Consider the following 19,925-nt stretch of genomic DNA (forward strand, 5'->3'; position numbering starts at 1 on the left):
CAGGTGAAGGAAGGCTTAAGTACCTTTAGAGGGGCACCTCTATCATATATAGCATGTTTATTATTTATGTGTTATTAATGCTTGTTATTAGCCTCCAGGCTAGCATCCAGCGGGTCAGGAATGAGATTGAAAGACGAGAAAAGGAAAATAGAAAAGAAGAAGAAGAAACAGCAGCACTTATGAAAAGGATGGAAATTGTGAAGAAAAGAATGACAACAAAACTTAATGAAATGAAGGTACTGTTTTTTTAGGAAGTAAGTAATTTGTTTTTTGATTAAGCAAATAGTTTTATTTGTTTTATATTTTCTACTAAGCATAATTACAGCTATACTCAATACAGCATAAAATGGACATTATAAATGCTCTTGCAGGATCACTATTGCAGTCAGTTTGTGGATAAAGAAAAGGCTGAACAAATAAAAAAGAAAATAGAAATGAAAGAGAGGAAGATTGTCTTGACCGCATACATAACAGAGCTCAAACAGAAGAGACGGAAGGAGACAGGTACGTAATAGATTAATTAATTGATTCATGTCTTTATTGAAGTTATAGATTGTATCCTTGCTAGATCTGATGTAGAGCATCTTTTCTTTTTTTCTATTCTTTATCTAACAATTATTAAAAGCTTTTCCAAATGGAATGGCCATGATAGGGTTTGAAAAGTAGCAGCTAACCACTTAATGGAAAGACAACCTTGGGACAGTTGTGATCACAACAATTCCTGACAAGGGGACAATTGTTATTGTTATGCTGACAACAAATTGTAGGAGGAGGTAGTAAACACCTACCAAAGAAATAATTTATTCCTAGCGAGGTCTAACAGCACTAATTCTGTTCTGAACCTGTTCTGATTTGGATGATTTCAGGGGATTCTGTGAACTTTCCATTAAAGCTAGTTGTGATCTTGTTGAATGTTTCCCCTTGTGTCTCACAACTCCACTTCTGGGGAGGAGACCAGAAATGTCCCCAGGTGGCACTGCTCTTGTTAGCGACCTTAAATGTTTTCATACCTTCAACCTCTTCTTCATTAACTTCTGCAACATTTGCAGTCTTAGATCTAATCTTCAAACTGTAGAACACCACCTCTCCTCTGCTAAACCTCATCTTCTTTTCCTCACTGAAACACAGCTGTTTTAGGCAACTGACAGTAGCCCTTTCTCCATTCCCTCCTGCTTTCTTTATCCTGATTTTTGCTCCAAAGCTGGATGTTTTGTCTATGTGCGCAACGACTTGACTTGCTCTTATGCCCATGGTCTTGAATCTGTCAAGTTTTCCACCATCTAGCTTTGACTCAATAGTCACCCTCCAACTAAATTTATCTTTGTTATCTATCTCTCTTCTAACTCCACTGACTATAGTAAATTCTTTGACTGTTTAACTTCCAAGGTGGAGCACATTCTGTCCCTTTATCTTTTTGCAGAGACCTCCATCCTTAGAGATTTTTTAAGATTCACCACCAGCTTTGGCTTTCCTCTCTCATCACTGACCATCTTAGTTAACTAGCCTTCAACTTTGCTATCCTCCATGACCTAGAGCAAATGATGTAACATTCTACTCCCATTCCTGACCATCTTGGAGATACGCCGAACATTCTTGACTTTCTAATCCTTTTGCTAATACTATTACCCTATATTCTCTGTTGGACTCCTCCAACCACAATTTCATATCTGTATCTTATCCTGTTTCTCCAATCCCTCCTCAGGATTCCCCAAAGCAAGGTGCCTCTGGTGATTTGCCTCTGCCAGTTGGGGGGACCTGAGGAGGTATTATGCTAATTTTTACTGTTTCCATGTCAGAGATCCATCTGTGTATGTTGATCGCATAACAGAAGTGATAGTGTCTGGCATGGAGACGTACATCCATCATTCTTTTTCTCAACCTGAACCTTCTAAACCTTGATTTAACACAGCATCTTCTTGTTATACATGATAGAGAGGTTGCCCATAAAAGGTACTTGAGCCTGCCTTCACATGAATCTCATGCAGTTAATATTTCTGCCTGGAACTATACCAAGTCTGTTCTTCAACTTGCCAAACACTTCATAAATGGGGCCCCACCTGCAAGAAGGGGATAACCCTCAAAGTTGCTGGTTTTGAGTTATGGGTGGGAACTCGTTGATAAGGGGTGTAGAATTCTTGTGTGAAGTGTTGGCATCACAATATTCGACCTTCCTGATGGCGAAATGTTGGCTAAAGTCAGGAAACTTGGTGAAAAAATTTGGCCAGACTAAGTATCCGAAATCCCTGCAAGAGAGGAACAAGCCTCACACATAGGTGGAAGTGCCAAACGAATCAGCGAGGAGGATTTTGCCGTGTCCCCACAGCCAGCCAATCACATGCGCTGCTTTTCCGTCCACTACCTCTTATGCCACCTTCACACAAACAGACCAGCTAATGACATCCTGGACTACTAGCAGCAGCGGGAGAACCAAAAATAAAGTGTCACAGAAATTCCATCACTGTAACCACCAACCTTGTGTGTGGGTGGAGGGATGGAAATAAATCCCCAATCAACCCTCGTTATTCAGTTGTATGGGGATTTATTTGGTTGTTAAATCTGCTAAGGCCATTATCTGGAACAAAAAGGAGTTCCTAACTATGAACTTAACTGTCTCAAGCCAGTATAAAGAATGAGAATGCTTACAATCAGTAATACAATAAAAGGAATAATATTTTATATTAGGTATTTGGGTAGGAAGTAAACAAAATGTACTGGTGTAGGCATAAAAATTATTATGTAATAAAAATCATATTGCAAGAAAAGGCTAGACCAAACCTTTCATTTCATATATAATAGTTATACATTGTGGCCGTTTTCATTACCGTGAGAATTGAAAAACTTTGAGCGCGATTTTCTCGAAAGTAGGGTAGTGAGGGTTATCCCCCTCTTGCAGGTGGGGCCTCAAGTAGAAAATGTCAAAATCTTTCAAACTCAAACTCTCCTCAAGACTTCTGGCATCTGACCAAAAATATCTCCAATAATTTTACTTCATCTTTCAAAGGCATACTTTACAAATCTGTCCGACTAGCCACCTGAAAATCCAAGATGGCGGCCATTTTTCAAGATGGCCGCCAAATTGAGCTTCCGAGAATGCATTATCGCATAAATAAGGATCTACCAGGCCGATTTGAGTAATCTTGATGTCAAATTGTATGTTTTTTGGCATGCTGAATTCATTTTTGCCACTTTCAAAAGCTTTTAGCAATGCTTAGATAAAAGAAAACAAATTCAAACAATAAAACACGTTTAATCAGAGATTCAATCAAGCACTTACAGTGTACATGAATAGCACTGGGTATTTGCACATACAAAATTATTGGACGGAGTCATTATGTTGCACAAACTGGCATAGAAAAGGAGAACACCCGATTAATACAGAAATAATAATACATCAAAACATTTCTTAATGTCCCGAAGTGAGTTCATGTGACTGTGTACTGAATTCAGCTCAGTACACTGTAGGTCGCTACTGCCCACACACACAGCTAAACAGAGCAGTTCAAGAGTCCTGAGAGTTCACCCAACATTCAAATAATAAAACACTTTTAAAACATAGCATTGAACATTTGAACATACAATATAAATGGACGGAGCAGAAAAAAACAACACCCCATTAATACCGAAATAATAATGCATCAAAACATTTTGGAATGTCCCAAAGTGAGTTTATGTGTTTTCAGTTCAGCACGCTGCTACTGCTCACACACACAACTACACAGAGCAGTGCAAGAGAGTCCTGAGTGGAAGCATTTGCATCTCCGGGTGCAGCCTTTCTTGCAGGAGCACTTTGTCAGTTCCTGACAGCATGCTGCAATTGGGGGAAGGGCTGTCCAGCATATCTGCCACGTCTCTCCTGTTCGAATCCAACCCCAGTCGGCAGGAGTGCTGGTTTCTGGGTTGGGGATAGTTGCCTGGCCCCAGATGATCCCACTCTGGTAGGCAGCACGCTTTGCATGCTCCATGAGGGCAGCTCTGGTTGGTGGAATTGCATCATAAGACCTCTGCTTGCGGGCAAAGAGATCCAGCCTTGCCTCGTCAACACTACTAGCTGCACTGGACCTGTCGTACATCAGGACAGTAAACTGCTCTAGCTTGTACAGGTCATCATCAGAAACTTCTCGCGGGCAGTGGCTGAGTTTCATGAAGGTTTTGCTGACATCATTACATACATTCCACGTCAACCATGCAGACTTCTTTCCTTTCCCACGGAAACCAGAAACGACATCACAGCCTGTAAAAGCATGAAAGAACAGGATGCCACTGACTCTCTCTGGCCCTATTGCAACCACTATCTCATGAACTGGAATCCACCTTGCATTGGCTCCTTGCCCAAAGGCAACCCACATACTTTCCAGACCAAGCTCTTGTAGGAATGGCAGTGTTGATACTGCTATCACAACGACATCAGTGTCATTTGCTTTGATGATGATGGACTTGCTACCTTCTAAAGTTGCATCCCTGGCATGTACAAACACTCTGGTGTCTGCTTCCTCGTGAGAGCATGGAGCTAAAGCATCCAGGGATTTCATTCAAATGACTGGCTCCTCTTCCGTGATGCATGGTGGGCTGCCCATGAAATATTGACCCTGTCACCAATGGTCTCACGGAGGGACACCTTTTCCAGCCAGATATAATCTTCCTTCATGTGTGACTGGATTGACTCGGGTGCTGGGTATGAATGGCTTCCTAGTCCAGGAGGATTGGGATTCTTGGTGATGTAGGCTGGTCGGACGTTGGTAAAATCCTCAGGAAGCTCTGGAACCTTATTCACCCTCATATCTGTATTGATTTTCAGTGGTTCGCGTTCTTCACCTGGGTATTCGGAGTTTGGATGCTGAAAGATGGATATGCTGGTGCCATGGAAGGAAGATTGGGCTGTAGTTGCAGTCGGATTGTGGTCAATATTGTCCACTGCTGAAGTCGTGAACACATGCTTTTTCAGGACTGGTGGGCAGACGACTCCATCTTCCACATACTGTGCCACCACAGCCTCTCCCAGCTGGGCTGATATTTCGAGGACTCTATCATAAGACACACTGATCCCGTTCTCATGGAGCATCTCAATGAGTTGCCTCTTCCTTGTCTTGGCAAAGATGGACATGCCAATATACACGGCAAAAGGTGTCTCCCGGTCCTTGGAATGCCTGTGGAATTTTGCTCCTTTCTTGGACCGTGCAAAACAGTTGTACTGCAAGAGCTGTGCCATTGCAAGGTCAGATTTTGATGCTCCGTGTTGGAGTTGGGACTTGATGTCGGCCCCGTGTTCAATCATGCATACAAATTGAAGTAGTGAAGCTGGGACAGTATCTTCGAGACACTGATCATGGAATGTGCTGTTGAATTCTTTCTTATGTTTCAGCATGTCCCGTCGTATATACCCAGCAGCCTTTGCCAGGGTCACTGCTTCCCCATATTTGCTGGCTTGTGCAAGAATCTCCCCGACATCCTTCTTAAAGGCCAGTAAGACATCACGCCCTTGGTGATGAGCTTCTAGCTCAGGGATGTGGAAAATCAGCTGCTCTTTCAGGCGGGTAGCATGCACGTCCGGCGATTCGATACCCAGCTGATCTAGCCTCTCCCTGTAGAGCGAACATAAGTCTCCAAGTCGGAAAATGGGTGGATCTGAACTCTCATTTTCTGACTCAATGATGTATGTCACCAGTTCAGAAAAAGCCATTGGATAGACATCCTGTCTTTGTAGGGTATCTTCTGCATTCTTCTGCTTTTGAACATTCAGGAAGGCCCTCTCTCTGTTGTACAGAGCTACCAAGCAAGCAGGGTGATACTTCAGCTCCTGCGCGATGACATCTCCAGCACTCAGCTTTGCGAGGAGCTTCCCATCATTGAGAGTCTTTGCACAGTCATTGATTTTCTTGTTCAGTTTCATGGTCATTGCTTGTCTCAGACTGTCCCCTTCCTCCTCACACAGAAAGCATTCTGTCGTCTTGGAGTCTGTGATTCTCCTGGGTAATTTGACGTTGTTGCTGCTCTCACTGCTGTCAGCAGCTGCTGCAGAGGCGGCTCTTTTTTCAGCTCGTTGCAACTTCGTGTTGTTGAACAGCAGCCTGCAACTGGAATGGTATTGTGCTTTGTTCTTTCGTAAAGTTTCCTCTATCCCGTTGCCATCGTCAAGTCTCGCTGGGTTCAGCTTCAGTGGTAGCTCACTGACAGCAAGGAATCGAGGAATATTCCTCCCCAACTGGCTGTACCCATCATCTACCCTTTTGGAGGATTTGTGAGTGGAGACGTGAGACCTTCTTTCCTGTCTGTTTGACAAAGGCAACATTTGTCCCAGTCGGTGTGCCATGATCTTGTAGCCATTGTTAATTTGTTGTGCTCAGGATCGAGGGTTTATCCTTTTACCACCCTGTGTTACGGCTAGTGATGAGGGCCAGTGCCAGTAGTCCATCCAGATGATGTGGCTGACTGCTGAAACAAAGGTACCATGCATTAACAGCTATTGCTATAGACAGTGAAGCACCAAACACAGAACCATGGAACCACATACAAATCAGATAAACTCCCAACCATTGACTAAACTATCCAATATAATTGGTTAAATCATGATGAAATATTTACTTGAGAGTGTTGAAAGTGGCAAAAAATTAATTCGGCATGCCAAAAAACATACAATTTGACAACAAGATCACTCAAATCGGCCTGGTAGATCCTTATTTATGCGATAATGCATTATCGGAAGTTCAATTTGGCGGCCATCTTGAAAAATGGCCGCCATCTTGGATTTTCAGGTGGCTAGTCGGACAGATTTATTAAGTATACCTTTGGCAGTCATCATGCCAATTTTGGTGCTTGTATCACCATGTGCATGATTCTACAGCAAAATTGCTGTTATCTGCTCCGCTATTGAGGGCACCACTGCCATCTCTCCTGTCTCTAATGCTGAACTCTTCTCTCAAATCTTTACTATTAATGCCACCTTGGATGATTCTAGGCTTGTCCCTACCTCTTCTGCCCCCCTCTGACTATTTCATACCTTCATTCAAAGTTCTTCATAATGATGTTTTCCATGTCTTCAGTAGCTTAAACTCTCTGAAGGCTTATGGGCCTGATGGGGTCCCTCCTACTGTTCTAAAAAAAATTTGCTTCTTTGCTTGCACCTTGTTTGCCCAAACTCTTTCAACTATGTCTGTTGACTTAATTCTACCTTTCCTTCTTGCTGGAAGTTTGCCTACATTCAGCCTGTACCTTAAAAGGGTGATTTCTAATATCTTAAACTATCACCCTATAGCTTTAATTTCTTGCTTGTGTATAGTTTTGAATCTATCCTCAATAGAAAGATTCCCATACGTGTCACTTCACAATCTTCTATCTCAATTGCCAGTACAGGTTTCCATTGTTTTACAATTGGGTTATATTCTTGAAAACCAGATTGAATAACAAACGATCGAATAGCAAACTTAAGGTTCAGTAGGATTTGATTTAATGGGGAGAGTAACCTAACCCTAACTTTTATTGAGAGAATGAGAACACTTTTTTGCACCACGTAAAGAGGTAGTGTTATAGGCTTATTATATTTTTTATGCAGTTGTTTCCCCTTTAGGCCTACATTCACTGGCAAGAGGAGAAAATGAGCTTCAGTTAAGTTGGCAGGTGCCACTCAGTGGTGAATCTGGTCATCAATCCACAGTCTTAAGAGTCTCTCCATTTCCTTCACTATTGGCTCCATCTTCATTGTTAGAATCTTTACCATTGATGTAGAAGCTGTCTCAGCTGCTTTTTTATCACACTTGCTTCTTATTTGATGATGGTAGAGACAATGGATTGGGACAACTGCAGGTTGGCTCCCTAACTCCCTCAGGGTACTTAACATGCAATTTCAAGCTTTTTTCTAAGATAAGTTTTTCCTTGGTCTTTTGGCCTTCAGTTCACCAGCATTGAGTGTTGCATGCTCCTTGGAAGATATCACGCTTGTGTCAATCATAATATCCAACAATGAATTTGAATTTTTAGCAAAACACAAACATGATCTTGATCTTGATGTTACAGGTGACTTGGGACTGCTCCTGAGTCAGGCCTTTGTAACGGCCACTCCTGTAAGGAAAAAGAGAAAAACGGCAAACAGAAAAGTCACCAAAATTCATCTTATTGATTCACAGATCTAACACGCCACATTCTCTCCAGGAATTCTTTCACAGCTTCAATCATCTTGGCATTCGTGTCTCCACACAATCCCAGCAGCAACACCATCCATTCCCTTCCTTTTATCTCCTCTCTGACAATCCCCTGATTCCCTCAGCCCCACTTGCATCATTTCATTCCTGTATCTTGCATACTTCACTCACTCCAGCACCACATGTTGCACTAGATGTTTCAGCCTCTCCCATGTCACACATCTGGCACACCTTGCTCCAGGACTCAGACCATCTGTAACTCCTTGTGTTCACATCCATACACTGTGCCCTTGCTCGGAAGAGAAGGTCACCACCCAGGCTTCCATCATACCACTTTTCATACATTGGGGCCTCTTTCATGATCTCTGTACCACTCCAAAGTACTCTTTTGTTCCATCTTATTATTCCATTCACTCAATCCCACATGTTTCACTACTCTGTCTATTTCACTCTTCCACTTTCTTACATCCCACTCTCGGCCCTCCCTATTTCTAATAATCATGCTCCAGTCACTCTCAACATGCCTCCCCTCAACCCACTGAAAAGCCCAACTAGTTTTTAAGTCACTCTTTACTGCCATTTTGACACACTTCTTCCCCCACCTGCTACTCCTAACATTCCATAGAAACACCTTTCTTACTAGTCTTGCATCATCCATTCACTCTAATCTAGCCTTGTATCTCAGCGTTGCCTTTACATGTCTCTTTCTAAATGTATTCAAGCCCATGTCTCCCCTCAGAGCTTCTATCGCTGCATACCTTGCTGCGTTCAGTGCCATTCTTGCTACTCTATTCTGTCCTACTTTTAACTTTTCTAGTTCATTTTCATTCCACACAATCACATACATACCATACATAATGCTTGGAACAGCTACACTCTTCCAAACTTCTTGCAGCACATCATATTTGCTTGCTTTCATCCTTGCTGCGCTTCCTAGTTGACCTACCCACTGGTTTGCCATGCTTATCTTTTCATTCTTTGCCTTCACACAGCCATTTGAACTCATCCACATTCCCAGATATTTTTATTCACCAGTTTGTTGCACCTCATTCTCTCCCAGTCTCCACGTTGACTCTCTTTCATCCTCTGACCTATTCACAATCATTACCTTGCTCTTCTCACTGCTAAAACTTACCCCAAAGTCTCTCCCATACCCATCTACAGCATTCAACAAGCTTTGAAACTCATCTGCTGATTTACTCATAATTACAATGTCATCTGCATACAAGAGCACACATATCTTATCACTTCCCACATTTACTCCTGCATTCATTCTTCTCATTTTGGCAGCCAGTTCCTCAGTGTATAAGCTAAAAAGGGTTGATGACAATATGCAACCCTGCCTAACTCCTCTCTCACTCTTCACCCAGTCTGTCACTACATCTAGTCTGTATCTCGCCCTTGTATCCACATACATACTTTGCACTATGTTAACTATCTTTGTGCTCAACCTTATTTTTTCTAGGACTCTAGCAAGCATTTCTCTATTTACTCTATCATATACCTTCTCTATGTCTAGAAAAATCATCCTTCTTTCTCTCAATCATTTCATTCACCACAAACAAATTATCTTCTGCTCTCCTACCTACCGGGAAGCCATTCTGCTCTTCACCTAACACTCCAGCTCTTTCAATCCATTTCCACAGTCTCTCATTCAGCACTGCACTAAAAACTTTCCCAACCCTGCATTCATTCCACATTCTTGGCACTCTTTCCTCTTCCCACACCTGGTTAAATAGCTCAATTATTCTATCAATCACAACTTCCCCTCCATTTTTGTACATTTCATATGACATCTTATCTAGCCCTGCTGCCTTCCCATTTTTCTGCCCTCTCACACATTTCTCCACCTCCTTCCTGCTGATTCTCTCATTCATTTCATCCACATCTTTCCTTTCCAGTGTCACACATCCTTCTCTCATATTAACCCTTTCAGTGCGCAAATAGGTTTTTGGGTCATGTCTGAGACGTTAATTCGGCCAAAAAATCGAGGTTTGCAAAATTGAAAAGAATCAATATTCTCATGCATAATAGAGTGTTATGCATCTACTGTAAAAAATTTAGGTCTTTACTCACTCTGGAAAGTGGTGCAATAATGATAGGGAGTTGGCTTTCTGATGGTATGTTGTGCGCCGTTGAGTATTGCGATCATAGCGGGTGGTTATTTTCCGCCGCAACTTGTGCAGGTGTTTTCACAAAATTACACAATTTTTTCGCCTGATTTGAACTGCAGTTGCTCAGAACTGCTCCAGAATGTGCTAGAGTAATTGTTTTTCACACCTGTGCATACATTATGCCCACACAAATTATATAAAATACATTTTCAGAGTGTTTTCTTGATGTACATACTATCATGAGCGAGGATACTCATGCCCATATATAGTAATATACGAAATACGCAATATACTACCAATAAACAAATAATATCTGGCATATCTGCTCTCTAACAACAAGATTTGATCATTACTCTTGTTATTTCTGTAAATAAATGCACAAGTAGCCACTAGTGATGTCGTAAAATAATAATAATTGTAAAAAAAGGGGCATCTGATACTCTACTGCCATTGTGACTATATTTTTCTTACCACGCAACTGATGGCGCATCCCATGAGTCAAGGGAGGATGGGTGAATGTCATCTGGCAACTAGCAGCAGCCAGGAGGCGCTTGGTTTAATTCTGTGACTCATCAAATATGGGACCACGATCGTGGATAGGAGGCATTTCCCTCAAAGCCACGATCGTGGTCCAGAGCACTGAAAGGGTTAAATACCTCAACTACACCTTCAATCTTTTCCCAAAACTCGTCAACCCGTAAAGTCCGACAGGCCTTAAATACGGCTGCATAGCACACTTACGATAGTCCTTAAATGGGGCAGCTACTTTGAGCGCTAATAAAAACCGCGCTAGCATTGGTAGCGCTGCTATATTTGGTCATGACGTAGGCCTATGGTAGTACTGTCGGCTCCCAGGAAGCACACCGCTCTAGCCAGCTAGTCTCCCGCAAATTTCTGTGAGGTGCGTGAGCGTCGTGTCGCGGTGATAATTATTTACGTATTTACTTATTTAAGGAACTATTATTTACAACTATGGCTACTGGTGCTAAGAGGAAGCTAAAGTTTAGTGATAAAAGTGATAGACAAGGCGGGACAAGACGCAAAGTGCACAGGTTGGAGGTAGATCCCGACCCCGCTATTGTGACAACATCGTCACCCACGCTTGATAAAAACATACGTAACTATAATCAGCCAATATGAGTGAAAACACGAAAAACATGTGAAAACACATAAAAACATGAGCAGTGCCTTACATTATGTAAGAATACACATAAAAGCACCTTTCCTGAGTTGCCGCTACCACAATCTTCTCCAATTATCGGTTATTATTCTGAGACAACCATAGTGAGTAGAGCAATAAAAACTTGTAGGATGATGCATTGTCATGTCTACTAACAGCAGATTTTTTTCCAGAGTAATTTATAAGAGTTGATTTTTTTTTATGATAATTGCGGTAATGGGAGGGTGCGAATTTTGCTGCCATCGGTCTTAGCGGGTTAATCATCCTTCTCATATCTTTGTCTGTCACCAGTGTCCCATTCACCCTCAGGCTCTCCACATTCTCACTGTGAGGCATCCCCTCACCCCTCAAGAATCTGTACCATTCTCATCCACCTTCCACATCTTTCTCAGAGACTGAACCACCTTTCTCTCACACCTAACTTTAGCATTCATTATCTTCCACTTTGCCACTTGTTGCTGATTCACATATGCTGTCCATGCATTCTGGTACTCACTTTCGACCTCCTCACTCTCATGCCTTCTCTTTCTCAATTGCCTCCATACCCTATTTAGTCTCTCTCTCTCTCACTCTCTCCTGGCATCCCTAATCTCATCTTTCCACTATGGCTTACATGAACACTTTCTGGCACCCGTTCTCACATACCTTGTCTGGCTGGCTGCTGTATTCTTTACATTCTCAACAAACCTATCATTCAGCTCATCCACACCATTCAACTGTTCATCCTCCAAGCTTCTCTCACTCAAGTCTACCTGGAAATTCGCCCATCCTACATCCCTCAACGTCCACTTTCTCCCCTTAGTGTTTCCACTCTTTCCTTCTCTTCCATAGAACTTACATTCCAGCACCAGCATGTTATACTCCGAGATATCATTTCATCTTTATCGATCCACATGCTGTCCACAATCTCACACATTCTCCCATTCACTAGTATATAGTCAATCACAGACTCCTGATTCCTAGCACACCATGTCACTTGTCCTTCTGCCAGCGTCTTATTTAGGTTCTCCAGCTCCATCTAATTCACAAACTCATCAAGCATCTCACCATTCCTATTTATTTGTTCACCTAAGATACCTACATGAGCATTCATATCTCCCATAACAATCACTTTCTCCCTTGCATGCTCTCTCACAATCTTCTTCAACACACCATACTTCCTGCTATTCTCCCAGACTGCTCTATCACCTTCCACTGCCATGTACACTACCACTACCACTAACCTCTCAGATCTACCACACTCATTCATGTACAACACTTAGGTCGCTAACACATCTTCACTTTCCAGTGTCTCCTGTCTTCCACTCAGGTTCCTCAATTTTCTGTAGAGCAGGACTACACCCCTTCCTAACCTTTCCTGTTTTCTGCGTCCCTTTCTGATCATCACATATTCATTCCCTTCCATTTGCAATGCATCCCTCAAATGTATCCCAATTATTCCTACCATATCTAGGTTCTCATTCAACTCCTTACATACATCCTCAAATTTTCCAATACCCCATCCTCTCATATTCATACAGCCTAATTTCATATATGACCTTGCCTGTTGGGTGGCTTCTTTTCTTTGCTCCGGTACATTCCTCTCCTTCATTCAAGCAGAGCCCATGCATACAAGGGACCTTGCACGCATTCATTCACACAACTGTCTGCACATCCTCTCATTCCTAACTTCATTGAGATGTATGCTGTCTAGCAGGAAGTCCATGCCTTCCCTCAGGGTCACATCCAGGTCATTGAAGCTGACATTTCCTCTCTTGTTCCTCAGCCAGTCTAACTTGAGTTTCAGCATCTCCTCCTGGATCTTGCCCAGTTGTTCGTCTTCTAAGTCGCTCGTACCAGTCTCCTTCTCTTGGTCGTCTTATTACTCCCACTACAGCCACACTCAAGTTCTTCTTTTCAGCCGCCTTCCTCGCCTCTACCACCTTCTTTACAGTTTCTTCTTCTCCAATTCATTCAAGGTAATTTCCACTACCCTGGATCACCAGTAGGCCATTCTCAAAATTATGTGTCTTCTCAGCCACAATCTTCTTGATATCCTGAATTCTGGCTCCCCTCAGGCACTCCTGTGAGCTTCCACTCATCTTAGTCTTGAAGTGGGAGCCAGTGTTCTTTACCATGCTGTCCCCAACAATACAGATATGGGACTACTTCTGCATCATCTTCTTCACTGTTGGTTCTCTTTGTGGTTGCTGGTCTTGTCTCTTTCAGTCTGCATGTCTTTTAGGTCTTGCCAGGCGTGCACATCCATGTTGTTTTCCTTAGCTTCAGTCTGTGTGTTTTTACTACTTAAGGCTGCTGTTGTTTGGGTCTCTCTGTCCTCCTTCCTTGCCTTCAGTTTTTCCTTGGCTGCCTCCAGACACTCTTCACACAGAAACATAATGTTTTTGTGGCTGAACATCTTGGTGGAGGCCTTCAGCTGCTGAAACCACAGCTCACACACCTCACACTCCACGCCACTGCACCTGGTCGTCACACTCTCCTCACACACCTTGCAATCCTCTACAGCTATCCTGATTCTTACTCATGATCTTGATCTTGATACTACAGGCAACTCGGGATCGCTCCTGAGCCAAGCCTTTGGATCGGCAGCTCCTGTAGATAACAAAAGAAAGGCACACAGAAAAAAAAGGAAAAAAATAAAAGAACTAAAGAGCAGGATTCTTTACTCTAATCGTCCGTACATCTGGCACGCCACATTCTCTCCAAAAACTCCTTCACTGCCTCGATCATCCTTTCATTCATTTCTCTATTCAGTCCCAGCAGCATCACCATCCACTCCCTCCCTGTCTTCTCCACTCTTTTGTTTCTGTTATGCCCTAACTCAGTCAATACCACTTGCATCATCTCATACCTGTCTCTGGCATACTTCACACACTCCAGCATCACATGCTCCACCGTCTCGTCCTCTCCTGAGTCACACATCTGGCACACTTTGCTGTGGGACTCAGACCACCTGTAACTCCTTGCATTGACATCCATACACTGTGCCCTAGCTCTGAAGAGATCACCACCCAGGCTTCCATCTTACCACCTCTCATACATCGGGGCCTCTTTCACCTTGTACCATTCCAGAGTAGTCTTTCATTCCATCCCATTCCTCCATTCATTCAGTTCCATATTCTTCACATGTCTTTCTATCTCACTCTTCCACATCCTCACATCCCATTCAGTTCCTACTCTCCCTCCTCTTGTCATGATCCATTCCAGCTCATTCTGATTCATCCCAGCCATTCTCACTGGGCACACAACCTGTAGACCATTCCTCTCTGTCATTCTCATGCACCTCTTCCTCCATTTGCTTCCACTTTCACTCCACAGATACACCTTCCTTACTATTCTTGCATCATCCATTCTCTCAAGCCTAAGCTTGTACCTAAGTGTCGCTTTTATAAGTCTTTCCTAAAAGAGCTCCATCCCATATCACCTCTTAAGGCTTCTACTGCTGTGTACCTCAGTGCATTCAGTGCTAGCCTAGCTATTCTACACTGCCCCACTTCTAACTTGTCAATTTCACTTTCGTTCCATGCAATCACATCCATACCATACATTATACTGGGCACAGCCACACTCTTCCACACTTCTCTCAGCACGTCATACTTACTTGCTCTCATCCTTGCCGCGCTTCGTAATCCACCCACCCACTGGTTCACCAAGCTTATCTTTTCATTCTTTGTCTTTTCACACCCATTCGGACTCATCCACATCCCTAAGTACTTGTATTCTTGTGCCTGCTTCAACTCATTCTCTCCCAGCCTCCATACTGCATTACATTCATCCTCCGACCTATTCACAATCATCACCTTACTCTTCTCACTACTAAACCTAACTCCAAAATCTCTTCCATACCCATCAACCACATCCAGCAAACTTTGCAGCTCCTCTGCTGACTCACTCATAACCACTACGTCATCTGCATAAAAAAGCACACATATCTTATCATTCCCCACACTCACTCCTGCATTCATCCTTCTCATTCTGGCTGCTAACTCCTCTGTGTACAGGCTGAAAAGGGTTGGTGACAAAATACATCCTTGCCTAACTCCTCTCACTTCTCACCCAGTCAGTTTCTATATTTCCTAAACTGTACTTAGCTTTGGTATCAACATACATGCTATGCACTATGTTGACTATCTTGGCACTCAAACCAATCTTTTCTAGGACTCTACCTAGCATTTCTCTATTCACCCTATCATAAGCTTTCTCAATGTCCAGGAAACCCAAATACAATTTACCTCCATCACTCTTTTTTTCTCAATCATTTAATTCACCACAAACATGTTATCCCCAGCTCTCCTGTCCGCACAGAAACCATTCTGCTCTTCACCTAATACTCCAGCTCTTTCAATCCACTTACACAATCTGGCATTCAACACCGCACTGAACACTTTGCCTACTGTATTGACTAACGCAATCGGCCTGTAATTTTTCAACTCATTCTTACTCTTGTGTCTGCCCTTATGCAGCAGAGTCACCCTGCACTCATTCCACATTCTTGGCACTCTCTCCTCCCACACCTGGTTAAAAAGCTCAGTCATCCTGTCAATCACAACTTCTCCATTCTTATACAGCTCATACGGTATCTCATCCGGCCCTGCTGCCTTCCCATTCTTCTGTCTTTTCACACATTTCTCCACCTCCTCCCTTGTGATCCTCTCATCCATTTCATCTGCATTCTTTCTCTCGCACCAAACACCTCACCTACACCACCAATTTCTTCCCAGAACTGCCTGATTGCCTCTCATTCCTTCCTTCTCTGTTACAACTTCACCATTCACCTTCAGACTCTCCACTCCAACACTGTCTGACATATTCTCACCTCTCAAGAACTTGTACCATTCACGGCCACCTTCCATGCCTTTGTCTCTTAAAGATTCAATCACACTCCTTTCACACTTTACTTTGGCCTTCACTATCATTCACTTTGTCATTCTCTGCTGCTTCACATACATTTCCCATGCATTCTGGTACTCATTCTCTGCGTCATTGCTTTCATGCCTCTTTTTCCTCAGTCACCTACATTGTCTACTCCTTCTCTTTTGCTCCTTCCTAGCCTCTCTGATTTCATCATTCCACCATGGTTTACATACTTTCTTTCTTGTGCCTACCCTCACATACCCTATCTTGCTCTCTGCAGCACTCCGCACATCCTCTACCAGTCTCATTCAGGTGCTCTACATCAGGGGTGTCAAACTCATTTACCCCAAGGGGCCAGATTTCACCTTCACATTCAATGTGCGGGCCAGATAATCACGTATGACCGTAGTAATAATAATGATAATAATAACAATAATAATAATAATAATAGGTAATTATATAATAATAATAATAATAATAGGTAATTATGTAATAATAATAATAATAATAGGTAATTATATAATAATAATAATAATAATAATAACAATAATAAGAATAATAATATATTCTACCTTCACTCGCGTTTGCACACACATAACCAAAAGATAAACCAGTAAAGAAAAGGAAGCATCATTTACCTTAATTCCTGGTCGTGCTGCTCCCAGAAACTTGGCACCTCTTGGTCTGTACAAGTTCGTCTATGTTTGGCGCCAGAGATTGAGCAATGGCTACTTTCAGTGTTGAGTTGAGGTGTTCATTAGTGAGCCGAGACCTGAGTCCAGACTTGTTCAAGTTCATCAGTGAGAAGAGTTGTTCACAGACATAGGTACTGCCGAACATTGACATAATCTTTGAGGCCAAACATTTGATTTGAGGATATCTTGGCCAAACATATTGATAGAATGTACCAATATCAACACTTGAGAACTTTTCCTTCAACGCAGAATTGCACTGAAGATCAATTAGTTCTAACTGAATATCCTCTGGTGTCTCATCAGGACTTGCAGCGAAAGGATTTCAAAAGATCGAGAAATCACTCTCAAGGTTCTTTAAGGCTACAAATCTTTCTCCAAATTCATTCAGTAACTTAGAAATCATGTTGCAGTACTTTCCTCTGCTGATAATTCCACAAAACTCAGGTGTGCTTTGCAATGATTTCAGTGTAGGAAAGTGTGCAGCATTATTCGCTGCTAGTTGACATTCAAAAAGTTTGAGCTTCACCTCAAAAGCACGAATAGACTCATGCATGTCTGTCACCAATTTAACCCGCTAAGACCGATGGCCGCAAAATTCGCATCCTCCCATTACCGCAATTATCATAAAAAAATCAACTCTTATAAATTACTCTGGAAAAAAAATCTGCTGTTAGTAGACATGACAATGCATCATCCTACAAGTTTTTATTGCTCTACTCACTATGGTTGTCTCAGAATAATAACCGATAGTTGGAGAAGATTGTGGTAGCGGCAACTCTCTGGCACGGGTCCAGCGTGATGTTGATGAAGGCGGTATGATGTGGGGAAGCGTGGCTGGTGCTTTTATGTGTATTCTTACATAATGTAAGGCACTGCTCATGTTTTTATGTGTTTTCACATGTTTTTCGTGTTTTCACTCATATTGGCTGATTATAGTTACGTATGTTTTTATCAGGCGTGGGTGACGATGTTGTCACAATAGCGGGGTCGGGATCTACCTCCAACCTGTGCACTTTGCGTCTTGTCCCGCCTTGTCTATCACTTTTATCACAAAACTTTAGCTTCCTCTTAGCACCAGGAGCCATAGTTGTAAATAATAATTCCGTAAATAAGTAAATACGTAAATACGTAAATAATTATCACCGCGACATGATGCTCACGCACCTCACAGAAATTTGCGGGAGACTAGCTGGCTAGAGCGGTGTGCTTCCTGGGAGCCGACAGTACTACCATAGGACAACGTCATGACCAAATATAGCAGCGCTACCAATGCTAGCACGGTTTTTATTAGCGCTCAAAGTAGCTGCCCCATTTAAGGACTGTCGGAAGTGTGCTATGCAGCCGTATTTAAGGCCTGTCGGCACTTTCGAGTTAATGCGACCTTGCAGTCTTGTATTGAGCAAATCAAGTGTTCTGTCATATCTACCATGAAGGCTAAATCTTGAAGCCAATCATAGTCGTTCAGTTCCTGGACATTTCTTCCTTTGTTATGCATGAAACTTTGTTTTTCACTTCTTAATTCATAAAAGCGCTTCAGCACAATTCCCCGGCTTAACCAACGAACATCAGTGTGATAAGGCAGACCGTGAGAGTGAGTTTCCTCCAATAGGCTGTTGAACTGTCTGTGGTTCAGACCTCGCGGTCGTATAAAATTTATTGCCTTGACAACAACATCCATAACGTGATTCATCTTTAATATTTTACTGCAAAGCACTTCCCTGTGAATTATGCAATGAACACTGTGAATTTGATGGTCTGAATTCAGAGTGAGTAGTTTTTCCTTTAACTTTGCTGTCACACCAGCCTTTCTACCAACCATTTGAGATGCTCCATCTGTTGTCAGACACACAGTTTTCTTCCAGTCAACACCTATCCTATCAAGTGCACCAGTCAAACTCACAATATCATCCCCCGTTGTTGTTCCTTTCATTGGTACTAATTCCACGAATTCTTCAGTTACCTGCATATTTTCATCAACACCATGTATGAACACTGCTAGTTGTGCAATGTCAGTAATGTCTGTACTTTCATCGGTTGCTACAGAAAATGCTACAAATTTAGCAACTTTTTCTTTGAGCTGACTATTAAGATTTTCTGACAGTTCATTTATTCTTTCTGCAACTGTATTTCTTGAAAGGTTTATGTTTGCAAATGATCTACGTTTTTCAGGGCAAATATCTTCTGCGGCCATCATCATGCATAGAATTCTTTATAAAGTCCCCTTCTGAAAATGGTTTCGATGACAGCTATTTCCCATGCAATCCTATAACTTGCCCATACTGCAGTGTCACTGGCTTCATGAACACGCTGATACACTGACTGCTGCCTTTTGAGAGACTGTTCTAGCATCTTTACTTTTTCTTCACAAAGTTTTCCACTATACACATCATACTTTGAAGCATGAGTACTTGTGTAATGTTGCCGAATGTTATATTCTTTTAACACCACTATAATTTGGTTATAAATCAAACAAGTTGGTTTTCCATTTACTTCAGCAAAAAAGTAAGATATTTTCCACTTTTCCTGTATCACACGATGTTCTTCAGTAACTGTTCGCTTCTTGGAAATCATAATGAGATGACATGCAGTAAGAGTCACACCAAAATCTGACGCTGTGACGATCTCGAAGGACAAAGAAGGACTGAAGTCAAAGGGCGATTCTTGGTGAGACGGAGGAATGATGAGTTATGGTTACGTCTAATACATGTATATTACGGAGCAGGGCCAATACGACTATGTGTATTCTCGTCACCTATAGTCACTGGCTTTGGAACGCAGTCGACGAGACAAAATGGTCACATGATTTACATAAAAATATATGAAAATAATTCATTCACTACAAAACACAATAGAAAACTTGAAGCAGATGGTAAAGTTCCTGCTGGTGACATTGTGTTTGCAATCACTTACTTTAATTAAGAAAAATACTTTTAACAATAACACACACACA

The 19,925-nt window shown here is 42.2% G+C and overlaps 1 protein-coding gene across 1 annotated transcript in view; it reads left to right on the forward strand.

Moving 5' to 3' along the window:
- The window catches only part of LOC123511204 (mucin-17-like), a 94,667-nt gene that overhangs the window by 14,401 nt on the left and 60,341 nt on the right, over positions 1-19,925 (forward strand). Inside the window, exons 4-5 of the mRNA XM_045266882.1 lie at positions 92-236; positions 372-504. Coding sequence (XP_045122817.1) covers positions 92-236; positions 372-504 — 278 coding nt within the window. The remainder of the gene's footprint in view (positions 1-91; positions 237-371; positions 505-19,925) is intronic.

The sequence above is a fragment of the Portunus trituberculatus genome, chromosome 31 (assembly GCF_017591435.1).
Source record: "Portunus trituberculatus isolate SZX2019 chromosome 31, ASM1759143v1, whole genome shotgun sequence".
Lineage (NCBI taxonomy): Eukaryota > Metazoa > Arthropoda > Malacostraca > Decapoda > Portunidae > Portunus > Portunus trituberculatus.